The sequence below is a fragment of the Sorex araneus genome, chromosome 11, assembly GCF_027595985.1.
Source record: "Sorex araneus isolate mSorAra2 chromosome 11, mSorAra2.pri, whole genome shotgun sequence".
Classification (NCBI taxonomy): Eukaryota; Metazoa; Chordata; class Mammalia; order Eulipotyphla; family Soricidae; genus Sorex; species Sorex araneus.
In genome coordinates this window covers 29,122,080-29,141,321 of record NC_073312.1, presented here as the reverse complement: position 1 = coordinate 29,141,321, position 19,242 = coordinate 29,122,080, and the positions used below count along the sequence as shown (strand labels likewise).

Here is a 19,242-nt window from a genome sequence, read left to right as displayed (position 1 = left end):
GGACATCAGTAGGAGAGTCTGGAATTCCAAGGCAGAGGTGCTGGCCCTGGGAGAACTGTCTACTGCTAATGAGGAATGGTTCATAAATGCTCCCTTAGAAGGCAGGATGACAAAACTAGACAGAATGCTCTGCCCGAGAGTCCTGGCTCTTATTCCCAGGGCTATCCTTTGGGAAGCCCGATTACATTCTGAGCAAGCTCCGTATTCCAAGAGAGTGAGGACCAAGACTCAGGACATCGCAGGCAGTCAATTCAGGGAGGCTCCCGACCCTCAGCCTCACCCCAGTACCTGCAGGGTGCTTGTTGAGGAGTCCTGCAAAGCACTTGGCAGCAGCAGTGGAGGAGAAGGGGCAGCTGGGGCAGCAGCTCAGCTCTAAAAGCTCCCGCATGAGTTGGTTCAGCTGAGGGATTTCCACCTACAGAAAACCTGGCTATGTAATGGCCCCAGAGAACACTTGAACTCCAAGAACTACCCAGGATACAGTGGCAGCAGGACCAGGGAGAAGGGACTCCACCGGAAGTAAAAGATCAGCTTAGTTTACTTCATCCCAGCCCTGGGACCCACCACCCCTTGTCAGGGCTAAACGAGGGTATTTCTCAAATGTGCTCACTTACATTTCGAGGCAGGGAGCAGACAAAAGCCATAAGCAGTGTGACCAGCCGTCTCTGACCTGAAGAGCCATCCTATGAGGGAAGAAGAATCCGATTAAGTCCATCTTGCCAGCAACAGGCCTGTGTGCTCCTAGAACACCCTAAAAAAAACTCTAAAGAGGGGCTAGAGCGATAGGACAGCAGACAGCAGACAGGGTGCTCACCTTGCATACACCCAACCTAGGTTCAATCCCCTGTACCCCATATGTTACCCGGAGCCCTGGTGGGAGTGATCCTTGAGCACAGTGCCAGGAGTACCTTTTTGTTGTTGTTACTTTTTGGGTCACACCCAGCGATACTCAGGGGTCATTCCTGGCTCTGAACTCAGGAATTACTCCTGGCTTTGTTCTGAGAATATGGGACACTGGGGATAGAATCCGGGTTGGCCATGTGCAAGGAAAACGCCCTACCCGCTGTACTATAACTCCGGCTCCCAGGAGTACACCTTAAGCAGGACCAGATGTAGCCCCAAAACCAAAAAAAAAAAAACAAAAAACCAACATTTTTCTTTTCTTTTGGAGAAAGAAGTTTCTAGAGTCTCCCCTGTCTCTGTCTGACCCATCAGACTCACCCGGAAAGGCTGGAATTTGCAAGGGAAGCTGTTTTCAGGCAGAAAGGACAAGTTGCCATCCAAGAAGAGGGGCACGATCTGGGCAACACTCTGGGCAGCCAATCTGAAGGGGAGTGTGGAGGGGGATACTTAAGTACCACTTAGAAAGCCAGGGCACTGAAGCACCTCGAGGGGGTTCACACTAGAGTTCCCCATTCAGTGGGCCAGAGCGTGAGTGCTCAGTGTCAGGAAATATTAGCATGACACATTTTAAGGGTCAGGAACCACTCCCATTGTAGTCCCTGGTGATGCATCGGTCAATGAGTCACACCCCCACCTCTAGTCTCCTGGAGCTACTAGTGAAGAACTCGATGCAGATTTAGAAGATGCTTCACAATTCATGCTTCTACTCCTGCCGCAACAGGAATGAAGCCCATGGCGCCCCTCCCATAGACCACAACGCCAGAAGTATAAACAAGTAACTGCCTTCACAATTAAGTCTAGCTAAAAAACAAGGAACTGCCTATAGAGCTCAGAAGACATGGCCTGCCGCTTCTCTCAGTATGCCATATCTCAATATCCCTTCTCCTTGGGATCAAGCCACACACACAGTTATACTCACTCAGGGCTCAAGTGTGTGGTGGCAGTTCCAATGACAGACACCATGGCAGCCAAAACTTCATCCTCTAACAGCACTTTTCCTAGGGCAGACTGCTCTGCAAAATCAAAACCACGTGTGCACATAGTCATACCTGTCCGAATGGCACAGAGAGCCAAATGACAGGTCTGTCACTGTCATGACTCTGCTCACATCAGTAGAAGTTTAAAACATTTTTGTTTAGTTTTGGGGCCAACCTGGTGGTGCTTGGGATTTACTCCTGGCTCTGCACTCAGGGATTGCTCCTGGCGGGGTTCAGAGAATCAAATGGAGTGCTGGGGTTCAAACCCACATCCGCTGAGTGAAAGGCAAGTGCCCTACCCACTGTTCTATCACTCTGGCCCAATATGAAGGTTCTTAACATTGGTAATAGTTAGGTTAGTCTTCATTGTTTTAAACGATAATGTAGATTTACCTTAATAACGTGTTGCCCAGCACTACAGGTAATTTTATTTAATTTGTACTACCTTGTGATCTTGTGATATGAACTGGAGCGATAACACAGCGGGTAGGGCGTTTGCCTTGCAAATGGGTTTGATTTCTCCAAAACTCTCGGAGAGCCCAGAAAGCTACCAAGAGTATTCCGCCTGCATGGCAGAGCCTGGCAAGCTACCCATGGCGTATTCGATATGCCAAAAACAGTAACAAGTCTAACAATGGAGACGTTACTGAGGCCCGCTCGAGCAAATCGATAAACAACGGGATGACAGTGCTACAGTGCTACCCTGTGATATAGGTTACATATACACAAAAACTGGGGTGAAGGGCCCTGCCACACCTGCTGGTGCTCAGGGATACCATGTGGTATCAGGAATCAAACCCAGAGCTCCTCGATGCCAACCATGTGCTCAAGCCCCTTTTTTGCCCCTCACAAGTGAGGAAATAGGCTTAGAGAGTCTAAGTTATCTTTGCTTCAGTTAGCCAATGGAAGAAATAAAGGTCAACCTAAACCAACCTGACTTCAGGGCCTAATTTTAAGTTAATGAATTACACAGAAACTAAAAGGAAAAGATGTGCATGCCCGAGTTGTTAACTCTAGTGCACTCTGGGTTCCACCACCTGGTCATCTCCTGGGTAAGCTTCTATAGGTATGAAATGCAATACCAGTTCTACCCCCTGTGTGGCGCTGCAGTTCAACACATGAAGGAGGGGGAAGTCCAGAGGAAGGACCAGGAAGCAGTTGGATGGGAGAGGTTACCTGGCATGGAAGCCTTCACAGCCAGGGCAAGCAGGGCGGGCATGGCTGTCTGATGGAAATACCAGCAGCTCGAAGTGTCCTGCTGACATCTTTCCGCTACCTGCTGGAGGCTCTGACAGACAGCAATAATGTCACTTGGTCCTGCCACCATAGTCCCTGCATGATAGGGAGAAAGTGCTCTCTGTAAGGTTGTCTGGTTTTTTGAAAGGGAGGGCACACAAAAGTGGTGCTCAGGGGAACATACAGTGCTGAGGACCGAACCCAGGCCTGTGTGTGCAAAGCATGCACTCCAGCCCTCCGGGCCATCTCCCTGGCTCCGCTATAAAGTTTTCTTAAAGGCACTGGTAGAAATTCCAGTGCCTGTAAGAATCTACACATCAGATGGGAAAAACAATCAAAGATGAGTGGATGAGTGTGCAGAGCAAAGTTTCCCAAACTTAACTGGCCTACTGTCCTGTTCAGGAAAAAAGTCACCTAGTGCTCCCTGAGAAGCGAGTGCTTCTGGAAAACTACCTTCCCTCCCTCCCTATCTTTTGTTTGGTTCTTGGGCCACATTCAGCAATGCTTAGGGCTTATTCCTGGTGGTGTTCGGGGGACGATATGGGATGCCAGGGACTGAACCCAGACGGGCCGTGTGCAAGGCAAGCACTTTACCCCCTGTACTATTGCTCTGGCCCTCTTTCTAGGTTACTTCTCTAAGTAATAACTGCCATTCCAAGCAGTAATGACCCAACCTCCCATAAGGGCAAAGCAACATGAGCAGGGCCTTAGGAGGCAGCACAGGCTGGCGGCAAAAGGCACCTCCTGTGATAGCAATTGGTGCTGTCACTTGTGCCCTGGTGCAGCGGGTGTTATTAGTTATCTGGAGAGCCTATAAAAATGCAGATTTCGAGGGTCAGAGCAACAGTACAAAGGGGGCTTGCCTTGGGGCTGGAGTGATAGCATAGCGGGTAGGGCGTTTGCCTTGCACGCGGCCGACCCGGGTTCAAATCCCAGCATCCCATATGGTCCCCTGAGCACCGCCAGGAGTAATTCCTGAGTGCAGAGCCAGGAGTAACCCCTGTGCATCGCCAGGTGTGACCCCAAAAAACAAAAAACAAAAAAACCACAAAAACAACAAAAAAAACCAAAGGGGGCTTGCATTGCATGTAGCCAACCCGGGTTTGATCCCCAGCCCCCTGAGCATTGCCGGGTTTGGCCCCTAAACCAATAAAATTGAACAAAAATGTAGCTTCTGCTTAGTGCAGTTGGAGATTCTGGTAAGCTCCCAGCAGTATGCTTCTAGTATGCTTCTGCTTGATGGAGCCAGTGAGCAGCAAAGCTTCAGAGGGCTTTTCAGTTCTGACTCCACATTAGAACCACCTGGTGTTCTGAACAGTTCCTGATGTCCAAACCCATTCCTCTGTGGTATGGTTCAGTGGGGCTGAGGATTTATTTAAGAAATGCCCAAGTATCAACAGAACCTCTGTGCTGAAGGCAGCAATGCCCAGTGTGACTGTGCCTCCCATCCCGCCCTGGGTGGTTGCCCCTGGAGTCATTACCATTGTTCAGCTGGCAGAGATGCCGCAGCAGCAGAGGGAGGGTCTCTTTGACAATGCTGGGATGTGTTGAAACAGCAGACAAGGCCTGCAGACTGCGTAGATGCCGGGAGCATCTGGTGGGCTCGACCCCTAGAGCCAAATCTGACTTCCCTGCAAGCAACCAGGAGACAGAGAGGCATGGTATGATAGCAGGCATGAAGCCCCAAGTCTCGCTGGGAAGGGGTGGCCATGGAAGACCAGACACATACCTGCACACAACTCCTCAGCAAGCTTAGGCACTAGGTAGGTGTTGAAGACCTCAGGGTAGAGCGCAGCTAAAGTTCCCAGTGCTTCCTGGGCTGCCACCCTGCTGGGGACAGGGCAGATGAGCAGCAGCTGAGCGGTGGCCCACCCGCATCTCTTTCCCAGCCCACCATTAGGCAGACCGGGGAGTGCAGGTTCTAAGGTTGACTTATAAGCTTCTAGGACCTATCCAACCAAATCTTTTTTTCTTTTTTTTTCTTTTTGGGCCACATCCAGCGATGCACAGGGGTTACTCCTGGCTCATGCACTCAGGAATTACTCCTGGCAGTGTTCTGGGAACCATATGGGATGCTGGGACTTGAACCCGGGTCGGCCGCATGCAAAGCAAACGCCCTACTCGCTGTGCTATTGCTCCAGTCCCACCAAGCCTTTTTCCAACTCCTTTGTTTCACCGGGGATGAAATCCAGGGACTCCCACATGCAAAGCAAGTGCTCTATCGCTGAGCTATATTGCTGGGCCTTCTCACATCTTCTGGATCATTCCTAGCAGTGTTCAAAGAACCGTGCAATACCACTGATTAAACCAGGGGCTCCCAGGTGCAAAACAAGGGATCCAGCCCTTTAAGCCACATCTGTCCATCTCCACTTAGATCTCATTGGCCAAGAAAAGAGAGTGCAGCCCCGTATGTCCAATTAGCAGCCAAAGGCAAGGATGAGATGCAATACAAAGGCCTGGTTCTGGCTGGTTCTACCGCTGCCAACAGAGGCAAGGGAAGAGTTTGTCCACCCATCTTGCTGCTTAAGATTCTCACCAATTCTGGGAATCCTCCTCCAAGAAGCTTAGTCGGTACAGGTGACCCAATGCTTGCTCCAAATCCTCAGCAGACAGGAGATCTATTTTCAAAGAAGAGAACAAGAATCTGATCTCCCCCTGTAGCATCCACAAGAGTTTTCTTAGAAACCCTTCACTGGGGGCTGGGGAGATAGCTGAAAGAGCTGGGGTGCATGCACTGCATGTAGGAGGGCTGCTCCAAGGCCCAGGAGCACAATAGGAACAACAACTGAACACTAATAACTGCTGGGTATGCCCCCCTCAGTTCCTTCCCCCAGAAAAGGGAAATCCTACATAATACAAAGCTGTAATAATATCCATGGACTTAAGCTCTTAAGGCAGAAAATCACAAGGAAACAAAGGGACCAACATATTTTTTGGCGTCACACCCAGCAATGCTCAGGATTACTCCTGGCTCTGCACTCAGAATTATTCCTGGCAGTGCTCAGGGGACCATATGGGATACCAGGGACTGAACCTGGGTTGGCCATGTGCAAGGTCATGGCCTACCTGCTGTGTTATTGCTCTGTCCCAGTAACATTTTTTTATGGGGGGGGCCACAACCAATGTGCTCATGGCTTACTCCTGGCTCTGTTTTTCAGGAATCACTCCTGAAGGCTTGGGGGACCATTTGAGATGCCTGAGATCAAACCCAAGCCAAGAAAACATTCTGCCCACTATTACTATTGCTCTGGCCCCAGGGACAGAAGTTCTTTTTTTGGTTTTGTTTTGGGCCACACCTGGAAAAACTCTCTAGAGATTACTCTGGTTCTGCACTCAGGAATCACACCTGGTGGGCTTGAGGGACCTTATGGGATGCTGGAGATTTACCTCCAGGTCAGCTGTGTGAAAGGCAAATGTCATTAACTCTCCAGCCTCAAAAGTACAAGTTATTTTTTTTTTTTTTGGTTTTTGTTTTTGGGTCACACTCAGTAATACTCAGGGGTTATTCCTGACTCTGAACTCAGGGGGCCACCAGAATCTGGGTCAGCCACATGCAAGGCAAATGCCCTACCCTCTGGAACCACACTTTTTTTTTTTTTATCGCTCCCACCCCTGGAACCACACTTTTTTTCTTCTTTTTTTTTGCTTTTTGGGTCACACCCGGCGATGCACAGGGGTTACTCCTTGCTCTGCACTCAGGAATTACTCCTGGCGGTGCTCAGGGGACCATATGGGATGCTGGGATTCGAACCTGGTTTGGCCGCGTGCAAGGCAAATGCCCTACCCGCTGTGCTATTGCTCCAGCCCCACTTTTTGGTTTTTGAAATGCTTGAGGATCACACCTGATGGTGCTGGGAGGGGGCGGTGGTGGACATGCTCAACAGGGATCAAACCCAGGGCCTTCCACCTGTAAGCAGTACTCTACCAGTTGAGTCACAACCCGGGTCCCTATTTTATTTCCTTTTACTCATACCTGGATGGGTACCCAAGACTGTGAGTGTGCGGATACCAACAAGCTGCAGCTGTGAGTTGGGGTCTGTCAGGGCCAGGAACACCGGTGAACACAGCTGGTCCTTGAGGCTACTCAGAGGCCTTTGTTCTAGAAAGAGATTGAGTTTAGGTGGGAGTGACGCCCTCCCCTCCAGAGCCCGGCCTCAGCAGGGTGTGAAGAGAACTGGGGCAGACTTAAAGGGCCTGGATGCGCTGAGTGTCCAAAAAGTACACAGGGATGAAAAAGGAACAGTTCTCATGCATGAAATGTTCCCGTGCGCTCCAGGCCCACTGTCCAGGGTGACTGCTCTGTGGTCTTCTCTGCTGGAATTTTTCACAGGACTCTGTGCTCAGCAGCCCCCAGCAGCAATCCTGAGGTGGACTTACCCTTGTCTTCAACGCTCCACTTTGACTGCAGCTTCAGGAAGCCCAGGATCATTTCAAGGACTATCCGCCGCTGGTTGCTCTGTAACATTTGTTTTTGGTTTGGGGTGGGGGGGCTACACCCAACCGTGCTCAGGATTTACTCCTGGCTCTACACTCAGTCCCAGTGGAGTATGAGGGACTACTAGGGTGCCACGGATTGAACCTGGGTCAGCTGCATGCAAGGGTGCCTTACCCAATGGACTGTCTTTCCACCCCGCCTCCCCCTTTTTGGATTTGGATTTGGTAATGCTTTATTTATTTAATCTTAATTTTTTAAGATGGACTAAAATCTGACCAATCTTCTCAAACATGTGACTTAAGGGATACTGGAGTAAAAGAAAATTCTAACAAATTCTATTACTCTGAAAGTGGGGAGAACTATCCTTAGACTTTGGAAGAGTAAACTGGAAACTAGCAGCCGCTACTGGATCAATACCCAAGCTCTCTTGATAGGTCCACGCTCAACACTGAGCCCTTCCTCGGGAAAGGGAGGGAGTATCTGGGCCCCGATTCCTACCTGCTCCTGCTTCTTACCTGGCTGTGCTTGTGGAACTGTTCGAGCAGCAGTGGTAGTATGTGGCTGGTGATTCGGTCGCAGGCCCGGGCAGACGCTCCAGCGGCTGCCTGCAACAGCTTGGCGCTAGGCCACACCAGTTTCATGTCGGGTTCACACAGGTGGTGTCTGCAGTCTATAGAGACACATTATCAGAGACTGGAGTAGGCGAATGCTGTCTGATCCTACCCCCCCCCTCCCTACGAGAGTGTGACACACGCCTGGCACAGTTGGCTGGTGGCTGCCATCTGATTGGTTTTAGCGCAAAGGTGGCTCCAGCCCCTAAGTCACCAACTGTGTAGTACATGCATGGGAAATCTCTGGCCCGTAAGAACTTATCTCTTTCGTACGCACACACCCTTCTTCTGCTATCCCAGCTTCATTACCCTGTTGAATGTTGCTAAGGAAGGAGTCAAGGAGGTCCTCAGCATCGGCCCTCAGCACAGAGCGAGACAAGCACGCAGTCAGGGCGTGGAGGGCAGTCAGGCCCTCTGCCTCCACCCGCTCACTGGCCGTCTGGAACACCTGTCAGGAAGGATCCCAAGGCTGCTGAGGTGAGCCTGTACCGGGCCAGACCCCACCTAACTGCTGCCACCAGGAGGAGAGCAGGGAGTGGCGCTTTCAGGACATGGCAACAGAAATGAGGCCCTGAAATGAGTTTCTCTAGGCCTGTGTATTCACCAAATCCTCGGTCCCATTAGGGCTGACACACAGATGCTCTGCGAAGCAGGTCGTTGTCGCTCAACGGCAGCTCCCGGAATACTCCTGGGTCTCTCCACCCTCTTACCCAGTGTGGTGTCGGAAGCACCGCAACGGAGGTGCTTTACAAGGAAGGACAGGAAACGGGTATTGTGATGAAGTGACCCAGTGCCATCAGCGAGCAACTGGCCACACTTAGGGACACTCTCCTCTGTTATTCTACGACAACCAAACCTTGCTGGCCTGCTAAATAACCAGGCTCAGCAGAACAGAAAGAGGGGGCGTCTCATTTCTCCTGACGCCCGACAATTGGGAGTTGGCAGTCATGAGTTGACCTCAGTGCTACTCACCTCTCTACGGATGGAAGCCCAAAGGCTGGGGAGGAAGTCTTTCAGTTCCTTCTGTCCGTACACAGCACAGCAAGCAGTCTGCCAAGGAAAGTGCAGGTATCAGCTCTCTACCAGCTCTTCCTCAGCTATGCAGGAACCTCGGCATAATAGCACCTGACAGAGCCTGGCTCTCAGCAGAAAAACTAGCAGGATTTCATAACAACTTTACCTAGGGCACGGAAAAAGAGCCAACCCTCACTGATGAAAAAGCAAGCCTGGTCAGCCTTTCCCACTTTCCTTTCAGTTACTAGAGGACAAGAAGACATGCAGCTGGGGGTGGGGGAGTAGCAAGGGGGCTTTAGGTCAACCTACGACTGAGACCCTAACTTCCCTCATCTGAGCCCCACTCAGAACTGTTTGTTCCCGGGTTCTCTAAGAATCTTTAGTACCTCTAAATTTCTGAAGGCAGATGAAAGAAAGGCGAAAAATCACTCACTAGAGTCTGAAGAGAATCCAGTTTGGCACTCAGAATTTCAGAATCCACTTTCTCAATGAGCAGGGGCAGCAGGAACTGTGGGGTGAGGAGGAAGAAAACATCCTGAGAAGGGTCATAGTGCACCACATCAGGGCTCCCTGCGCCCAACTGCCACCAGCCCTCGGGGTAGGTGCTACACCAGGGATTGCTGAGTCAGCTGTGACTAGACATTATGTTATAGGAGCATGTTATGAGCTAGCAGGGGGGAGCACAGGGGTCAAGAGCTCATGCATCCCCATCTGATTCCTGGAAACACATGATCTCCTCGAACTTCACAGGCTGCAGCTGTGGCAGACCTGAGCATTGTAGGCTGCCACATCTATGGGCTTTAGCATTGAACTGCTGGCCTGGGGTGGAACAAATATTACTAGAAGTGGCCACAGACCCCCTAAATATTGCCTATCCCTCTCTTCAAAAATAGAGCAAGCTGGAAAAATGATAAAATTTCTAAAAATAGAACCTAATAGGGATTGGTTTACTGTTCTATTTTGTTTTTAAGCCAATTAGGGGTGCTCAGGGAACCATATGGGGTGTTGGGGATCAAACGCGGTCAGCCATGTGCAAGCCAAGTACCCTACCCATTGTACTCTCTCTTCACAGTTTACTGTTTTTACAATTAGTTCATCTTCTCTCCCTTCTTTTTTTGCTTTTTGAGTTTTTTTGGGGGGGTAGGAGGCAGGGATATAACACTCACTGATACCTGGCAGGGCTCAGGGTATGGCAGGGGATCAAACAGCACTAAGGCAAGGGCTTACCCCTTGCCCTTTCAGAGCCTAATCTGATGATGGGGGGTGTGGGGGTGGGGGAACATGTGGGTCTGCAGTGCTTTTACATTTCATGGTGATGCTCACGCAGAACTGTCTGCAACATTCGCATGCTTTTTGGCTGTGGTCTGCCAGGGATTATACTCAGCACGTGGAGTGATGCTGGGTTGAACTCATGGCCTCATGCCTACAAACCAGGTGCTCTGCTTGACCACTTTACTATCCCCTGCCCTCTGGACTGCATTTTCATTTTTACTTTTAATATATTTTTTTTGGTTTTGGGACTACATTGGGTATATTCCTTGCTCTGTGCTCAGAAGTGATCTCTGGTGCCAGCGATCATTTGTGGTGCCAGGGATTCAAACAAGATTGAGTGAAATGCAAGTGCATTAACCCCTAGACTCTCTGGCCCCTGGATGACTATTTTAAAGCAAGAGATGCTAAATGTCCTACTTTGAAACTCTGAAATATTAGCCACACAAGTTTGACCACATTTGCAGAATATATATTAGATATTAAATATATATATATAGAATCTTCAATATCTCAGCCCCTCAGCCCCCTGCCCCCCAAAAATCCACTAAAAGACAAACAAAAAAACTACCAAACTAAACTTTTACTGCTTTTTCTTCAAAACTTTGTATATCCTAACTTTGATGACACCCACCTCAGCAAATCGTGGTGTAGAAGCCAGCACAGCTCGAAGACTCAAGATGAGATCTTCTCTCTGAATTCCATGGGGATCATTTGGTGGCTAGAAAAGGGAGGACACAGGTTTGTAGAACGCCTTGAAGCACCCTCAGTCTGAAAACGGGCAAAACTGCATAATAGGGTACAGTGAGTGGCATTTACACCCAAGTTGGAAGAATAATTCCCTAGCAGGAAGAGTAACTTGCTCTTATACGTTCCTCAGAACTTTTATCTCTTAGGGGCCAGGGCACAGCAGGTAAGGCATTTGCCTTCCACATAGCTGACCCAGGTTCAGTCTCCGGCATTCTATATGGTTGCCCTGAGCACTGCCAGAGTAATTTCTGAGTGCAAGTGGCCCAAAAACCAAAACCTAAACCTAAACCGAACCTCGTCCCCCCCCAAAAAAAAAAGTTAGAATTTTTATCTTTTGGGCATATATTTTTTCTCTAATCACAAATTTCTATCTGATTCATCATATCACTATTCAGAGATAAACACCCTTAGCTTTTGGTGCAGAATTTAATTTCTTTTGCTTTTTGGGTCACACCCAGCGATGCTCAGGGGTTACTCCTGGCTTTGCACTCAGGAATTACTTCTGGCGGTGCTTGGGGGACCATATGGGATGCCGGGGATCGAACCCGGGTCGGCCGCGTGCAAGGCGAACGCCCTCCCCGCTGTGCTATTGCTCCGGCCCCGCAGAATTTAATTTCTATACAAGTATTATGTCTATGTGTTGGTAGACACTCCCCACCCCACATTTTTTGCTTTCTGGGTCACACCTGGCAATGCTCAGGAGTTACTTCTGGCTCTGCACTCAGAAATTACTCCTGACAGTGATTGGGGGACCATAAGGGATGCTGGGAATTGAACCTGGGTCAGCCGCATGCAAGGCAAATGACCTACCTGCTATACTATTGCTCCAGCCCCTACACTTCCCTTTTATTAAAAAAAAAAATCTGGAGGATCCCCCCACATGTGGCAGTACTCAGGGCTATTCCAGGCAGTGCTCAGGGGACCATATGCAGTGCTGGGAATCAAATGGGGGTTGGCTGTGATCAAGGCAGGTTCATTATACCCTGTACCTCCCTCTCTGACTTGACATTTTCCCTTCAAAATATGTATTTAGTTGGAATTATGTACACAAAAAACCATCATGAACAGTAATGTAAATCACAGAACCTCACTCAATTAAAAAAATCAAACATAATAATAAAATAGTTAAAATATATGCACTTAGAAAAATTGTGATAATTTTATATACATGTTATATAGACATATATTTAAATAAGGAACTTTTTTCCCATGCTATAATTCTTTTGTAAGTTTTAGTGACTGATTATTATTTCACTGTGTCACTGAGCCACAATATATTTAAATAATCTTTTTTTTTCTTTTTTTCTCTTTTGGGGTCACACTTGGCGTTGCACAGGGATTACTCATGCACTTAGGAATTACTCCTGGCGGTGTTCTGGGGACCATATGGGATGCTAGGATTCGAACCCGGGTCGGCCGTGTGCAAGGCAAACACCCTACCCACTGTGCTATCACTCCAGACCCTTAAATAATCTTTAATAGGGGCTGGAGAACTAGTATAATAGATAGGGTGCTTGCCTTGCATCTGGCTGATCTGGGTTCAATCCCTGGCATTCCATATAGTCCCCAAGTACTACCAATAAGTAAGTCCTGAGTGCAGAACGAGGAGTAACCTCTGATTACTGATGGGTAATGACTCCAAAAAATGGTCTAATAGATATTTCTATTTTTGTATTATTCTACTGAGCTATCTCCATAGCCCCCAGCTGTCTATATGATGGTTTATGTCAAGATGTCAGATTGAAAATAAACATCAGATCACTCTTTTCCCTTTTAGAAATCCCCAAAATATGAGGATTAAATAAATAAATAAGACAAAAAGCTTAAGAGAACAGGACTAGAGATGTTAGTGACAATATCTCAGAAGTTGAAAAGCAAATGGGTAAGAAGGAAATAGCTTGGTAGAGCCAAGACAACAAAAACTTGAGTTGACTTGGGGAAAGCCAATAAAGCTTTGCAAACTGAAGTACCAGGTACCTCTGAAATCGGGAGTAGGGTTGAAGAAGAAAATAATCAGGAGGGCTAACGAAGTGCCTTGTTGGGGAGAGGGCTGATGTCAGGGGTTGAACCTGGACTTGGACAATCTTTGCAGCATCTCCTTGGCCCCTGGAGGTTTAATTTTCTGAAGAGGGCCAGACTCATGTCCCTATTTTGGGACATTAGAGGCAGCTGTGGGTTGGGGTGGGTTTTGGGACTGAGTGCTATGATTTTCCAGCCCTTTCCAGTCCTGGATGCTTGTAGCTTGTCATCATTGTTTTGAGACAGAGCTAAGATCCTTTTTCCAGAAGCATCTGACTAGCTCAAAAGAAAGAATACTTTAGGGGTTCCCCTAAGTCCACAGAAGTAATTCTGCAATAAACTACATAATCAAAAAGTACAGTCCCGGGCTGGAGCAATAGCAAAGCAGGTAGAGCATTTGCCTTGCACGCGGCCGGCCCGGGTTTGATTCCCAGCATCCCATATGGTCCCCTGAGAACTGCCAGGAGTAATTCCTGAGTGCAGAGACAGGAGTAACACCTGTGCATTGCCAGGTGTGACCCAAAAAGCAAAAAGCAAAAAAAAAAAAAAAGTCCATTCCCTATGCTCAGAGCTTTACAATCCTCACTCACAAACAGATGCAGACCCACATGAATTACTAGATGTCTAAGGAAAGCCTCTAAACCTGGAAATAGACCAAAGTAAATTGGAGAACCTGTTTTAAATAAAAGCACCATTTCTTTTGGGGGGGGGTGGTTAGCTTGGGGGTGTTGGTGGTTGGGGTCACACTCAGAGGTGCTCAGGGATCATTTTGGATAGTGCTTGGGGAACCATATATGGTGTCAGAGATTGAACTGTAATTGACCATGTGTAAGATAAGATAAACAGCTTAACCTCTATACAACCTCTTCTGCAGTGGTTGTCCCACTGCATTATGGGATGCCCTCTTTTTTTGGTTTTCAGGCTATATCCAGTGGTGCTCAGGCCTTACTTCTGCCTCTGCACTCAGGGATCACTCCTTGGAGGGGTTTAGGGAATCACATAGGGTGTGGGGGATTGAACCAGTTTGGCTACGTGCAAAGCATGCATCCTACCTACTGTACTATCAGTCTGGCCCAGCCCACTTTGGGTCTTTCTCTTTCTAATTTTTTGGTTTTTGGGCCACTCCTGGGCTCTGAGCTCAGTGATCATTCCTGAGCTTATTCCTAGCTCTGAGCTCAGGGATCATTCCTTGTAGTGCTTGAGGAACCACATATGACACTGGGAAATAAACCATGGTCTGCCAAACGTAAGTCTTGTCCCTGGTACTATTTCTCTAGCCCTCTTCCAGATTATTGACATTGTTGGACACATACCCATGCATTCCCATACATGTGGGAATGATAAAGGCTCTGAATGTCTGGAAATAGGGATATCAGAATATAAAGTGGTGCTGTCTGAGTGGACAGTCAGTGCAACGCCTCCTGGACAGACAGTGCTCACTTGTACCTTCTTGGTCACTTTGTTTCTATTATCAGGGACATCCCCTGAGACTCCAGAATCATATCTTACACCTCCCTCAGAAACCAATGAAAACAAGATGTTATCTATGAAGTCAGTTCCTACTTATTCTAGCTGATAATAAACTCTTACCTTCTTTGAACAACTAGACCACTCATTCTGTCCATAACCTTCTCTTACCTCTAAGGGCAGGGCCTGTGTTTTATTCCCTATAGTCCACAGCAGTAAGAACACTGTCAAGGATTTTAGAATTGACCACTCCCACCTCCCTCCAACAAACAACTATCGAATCCAACCCATCCTGTGAAGGCAAATGCTTCTTCACTTCCCAAAAACTGAAATGTCAATTCATTGAGGGCTGGGATTCTCTCTCACTCGCTGTTGTACCCTAAGTGTCTAGAAATGAGCCTGTCACAGAGCACTCAAAGAATAGTTGATCAAACAAATGAATGATGTGGGGCTGGAGCGATAGCATAGCGGGTAGGGCGTTTGCCTTGCACGCAGCCAACCCGGGTTCAAATCCCAGCATCCCATATGGTCCCCTGAGCACCGCCAGGAGTAATTCCTGAGTGCAAAGCCAGGAGTAACCCCTGTGCATTGCCAGGTGTGACCCAAAAAAAGCAAAAAAACAAACAAAAACAAACAAACAAACGAATGAAAGATGCTACTTACAGGGGTAAAATCAATAGGGAAGTAACAGGATGTCACTTCAAACAACTCCTCCACGAAGGGTCCTGTCGCAACAGAGAAAGAACTGCTGACTTCTCAGCTTCACTCATCTGATACATCCTGGTCACCTGACGGATACAAGTGCTTACCCAGGCTATAGTCCCTGGAAATGAGGTCATAGACGATACGAAAGGCCACCAGAAGATTACGGGGATCCTTTTCCCCATCCATCACCTGGATGAAGCCAAAGGTGAAGTCAGCTCCAAGGCCCTTCAGTTCTGGGGAGGAGAGAATGGGTCACAACTGTCTCCAATAGCAGACAGCTTGGGCTTCCCCAGTCACCAGCTCCCTTTCCTGCCTCCCAGAGCCGACCAAAGCCGACCAATTCTGTCTTTCTACTCCAAGAAAGTGATCAATGAAGAAAAGCAGTGCGCTGGTGTGTAACTGTTATGAGGCAGGATTATAAAGCCATCAGCTCCACTCTGCCCTTTCTTCACACTTCACTTGGGGAGCTCGTGCCTTTATCCTTCTCCCTCACAGTCTTTTTCCTTTGCTCTAACCTCCAGATTAAAACAAGTCTTAAAAACGGGGGAGAACCAAATGTGCTTGCTTTTCAGAGCTCACAAAGAGCCTTGCCTTGTACCTTCTTCCCGGGTTCTCATGAAGTTGGTGATAATGCTGTAGACTGTGTGTCGGTCCACCTGTATCAGTGACTTGAGGGGTGGGAGAAACAGAAGGAAGTAGATTAAGTATTCAAAGAATAACTCAGTGGATATAGTTACTTCTTGCCTCACAATCTCAAAGCGAACAGTGTTGTTTATAACAGTAAAGACCAACCTAAAACGAAATGCAGAGAGAGGAAACTGATGGCTATTCTGTTATAAGGGTGACTTTCTTTAAGTGTCTGACCTTAGGCGTAAAGTCAGACAGTAGGGTAAGCTGCCTCCTCATAGGTAGCAAGGATCAGCACATAAGCATGTCTGAAGCCCTGATAGAGCTCAGAATTGAGAAGCTACTGCTTCTCTGACACCTAATTCCACATGTCAAGCATTCAGAGAGCATAGGGAAATGACTGTTAGTATTCACCTGTACGTGGACCTCCTGAAAGATCGCTTTAAGCACGGAGACAGCCAGGCCTGGAGGCAGGGTAACACACATGCTCTGAGGGAGAAGAGAAGATCAGTGAACACTAAGGGAATGTCACTGCCTCTAAGATACAACCCTCAAATGGCTTAACTGGTTACAAGAGGAAATCAACATTCTGATTGAGGAACAAGTGCTAGCAGTGAGAAATGCCCCTTTACTCAAGCTGATCGTTCTCTGCAGCTCCTTCCAGTTATGCTCTGAATTCCAAACTCCAAAGGATACTTTTACACTCCAAAGTGAACAAAGAAGCTGGGCTGGTTGATACAAGTTTAGTATTCCCATATTAGGGTATCTTTTTCTCCTCAGCATTCAAAGCCATCCCAAAGGGCAAAGAGAGAATTCACTGGACAAAGGCTCCCAATGGTTTATAATGGGGGGGAAGGGGTGAAGGGTGGAAGGAAAGAACTCACAAGTGCCTTCAAACCCTGCAGGACAGATGGGATCACAAGATGATGGTCCTTCAGGCGGTTCTCATAGAACAGGATCAGGTGCACCACTGCACAAATGGGAAATGCAGTCATCAGTTTACATAAGAGGCCCACAGGGGCTGCTCCTTCCCATGTCTATAAGGGCTGTTCCTGTTCAGGTTTTACTGCAAGTTTCCCCTTTGCTCACAGAGAGGTGGCATGCCCTCCCATTTGAGGGGGCTTCGCTTAATGGATTGCTTATTCATTCTCCCAGGTCCATAGTCAAAGCCATTCTCAGCTCCAAAAGTATCTTTCCATAGAAAGAGGTCGGCAAACTTTGCTTAAAGGATAAGGCCCTAAGTATTTCAGACTTGCTGGACACTCTGTCCAATTACCCAACTGTGCTAAGTACCACCACTATAACATAAAGGCAGCAAGAATAATAGCTAGATGGCCACTGTCACATTTTTTTTTTGGGGGGGGGGCACACCTGGCAATGCCCAGGGGTTACTCCTGGCTCTGCACTCAGGAATTACTTCTGGTGGTGCTTGGAGAAACCACATTGGATGCTGGGGATTGTACTTGAGTTGGCCTCATGCTGTAACATTCCAACCTTCCCACCCCTCACCCTATCGTCTCTTCCTGTAAAGGTGACTTGAACAGACAACAAAGGCCTTGGCTCAGCAATCCAGGATGACTCTCCCATTCTAGTGCTGTCAGTACCTTCTTTCTCCAGGAGCAAGGAATGACACTGGAGTAGCACCTGTGACAAAAGCTGGATTCCTCGTGCACGAGTTCGGGGTTCTGGATTCTCCAGAGAAGATCTGAGGGGAAAAAAAGATAGAGCCAAGGAATACATGTTTTATAATTCATTACTCACCTCTCTACCCCTGGCATTTAAAAGATTAAGGAGTAAAAGCTATCCAGGAAAGTGTCTCAAGGTATTCAGGATTCTAGGTATCAGGAAGGTCAGAGTCTAAGGACCCAACCCCCACACTAACCTGACATTTGTTGTTATTGTTTTGGGGCCACACCTGGTGGTACTTAGGGCTTATTTCTGGCTCTGCACTCAGAGATCACTTCCGGCTGGCTCAGAGGACCATGTGAGATGATGGGGATTGAACCCGGATTGGCTGTGTGCAAGGCAAGCTCCTAACCTGCTGGGCTATCGCTCCAGCCCCAAAGATCACTCTTTGACAGGCTCCAGGATAGGAATTTATACAAAGATTCCTGCTCACAAGTAGAAAACTGGGCATTTGAAATGGACCAAGACACATAAACATGCATAGCAGCATTATTCAGAATGACCAAAACACAGAGATGCTAAGATGCTTATCAACTAATAGCTCAATAAAACATGGGATATGTACATATAATGGAGAGTCACTCAGCAAGAAATAAAAGTATTGAGACACGCTACAACTAGGATAAGCCTGGAAAAAATTATATTAAGTGAAAAAGCTATTTGTGTGGTATGGCTCCATTGATATAAAACTCTCAGAATAAGGAAATAGAAAGATTAGTTGCCAGGAGGCCAGGAAGAAGGGTTAATGGGGTATGACTGCTAATGTGAATAGGGGCTTCTTCCTGGGATAATAAAAATATTCTAAAACTGATTGTGGCAAAGGTTGTACAAATCTGTAAATATAAAAGATGCCACAGAATCACACTTTTTTTTTCTTTTTTGTGTCACACCTGGTGCTGCTCAGAGGTTCCTCCTGGCTTTGCACTCAGGAATTACTCCTGGCGGTGCTCGGGGGACTATATGGGATGCTGGGGATCGAACCTGGGTCGGCCGCATGCAAGGCAAACGCCCTCCCCGCTGTACTATTGCTCTGGCCCCAGAATCACATATTTTGAAACTGAGAATTTTAGGGGCCAGAGTGATAGCACAGGGATTAAGGCATTTGCCATGCACACGGCTGACCCCGGTTTGATCTCAACACTGCAATGGTCACTATATACCTCCAGAAGTAATCCCTGAGCACAGAGCCAGAAGTAAGATCTGAGCACTGCTACCTGTGAGCCAACCCTCCCCTCACCAGATTTTTTTAAACGTGTATTTTCTGTGTGAATTATATTTCAATAAAGTCGTTACTTCAAAAATGGACCAAGGTGGGGCCAGGGAGATGGCTCAAAGGGCTGGAACATATCTTTGCATGCAGGAATCCCCGGTATAATCACTTGGACCACATGGTATGGCCCTCCGCTGGCCCTCCAACACTGTCTGGTGTAACAGCTTCCCGCCAATCACCCAAATAAACTACAGACATAACAATGCTAACAGAAAGGCCAAAACAGTCTTGGATGTGGGAGAAGCGAATGATAGTGATCTCGTTTACACACTC

General features: G+C 47.8%; 1 protein-coding gene across 4 annotated transcripts in view; it reads right to left on the bottom strand.

Annotated features, from left to right (window-relative positions):
* Positions 1-19,242, bottom strand: part of MMS19 (MMS19 homolog, cytosolic iron-sulfur assembly component) — a 35,478-nt gene that overhangs the window by 2,205 nt on the left and 14,031 nt on the right. For 3 of the 4 annotated variants that reach the window (XM_055118838.1, XM_055118841.1, XM_055118840.1), the window contains 21 exons: positions 17,618-17,718; positions 16,898-16,983; positions 16,428-16,502; positions 15,985-16,054; positions 15,491-15,619; positions 15,345-15,406; positions 11,080-11,166; positions 9,610-9,684; positions 9,135-9,212; positions 8,472-8,610; positions 8,067-8,221; positions 7,494-7,572; positions 7,090-7,215; positions 5,653-5,734; positions 4,846-4,946; positions 4,598-4,747; positions 3,057-3,212; positions 1,823-1,916; positions 1,222-1,324; positions 615-683; positions 289-415 (listed from right to left, as the gene is read on the bottom strand). In XM_055118838.1, coding sequence (XP_054974813.1) covers positions 289-415; positions 615-683; positions 1,222-1,324; positions 1,823-1,916; positions 3,057-3,212; positions 4,598-4,747; positions 4,846-4,946; positions 5,653-5,734; positions 7,090-7,215; positions 7,494-7,572; positions 8,067-8,221; positions 8,472-8,610; positions 9,135-9,212; positions 9,610-9,684; positions 11,080-11,166; positions 15,345-15,406; positions 15,491-15,619; positions 15,985-16,054; positions 16,428-16,502; positions 16,898-16,983; positions 17,618-17,718 — 2,144 coding nt within the window. The remainder of the gene's footprint in view (positions 1-288; positions 416-614; positions 684-1,221; positions 1,325-1,822; positions 1,917-3,056; positions 3,213-4,597; positions 4,748-4,845; positions 4,947-5,652; positions 5,735-7,089; positions 7,216-7,493; positions 7,573-8,066; positions 8,222-8,471; positions 8,611-9,134; positions 9,213-9,609; positions 9,685-11,079; positions 11,167-15,344; positions 15,407-15,490; positions 15,620-15,984; positions 16,055-16,427; positions 16,503-16,897; positions 16,984-17,617; positions 17,719-19,242) is intronic. The other variant, XM_055118839.1, reaches the window with a different exon arrangement.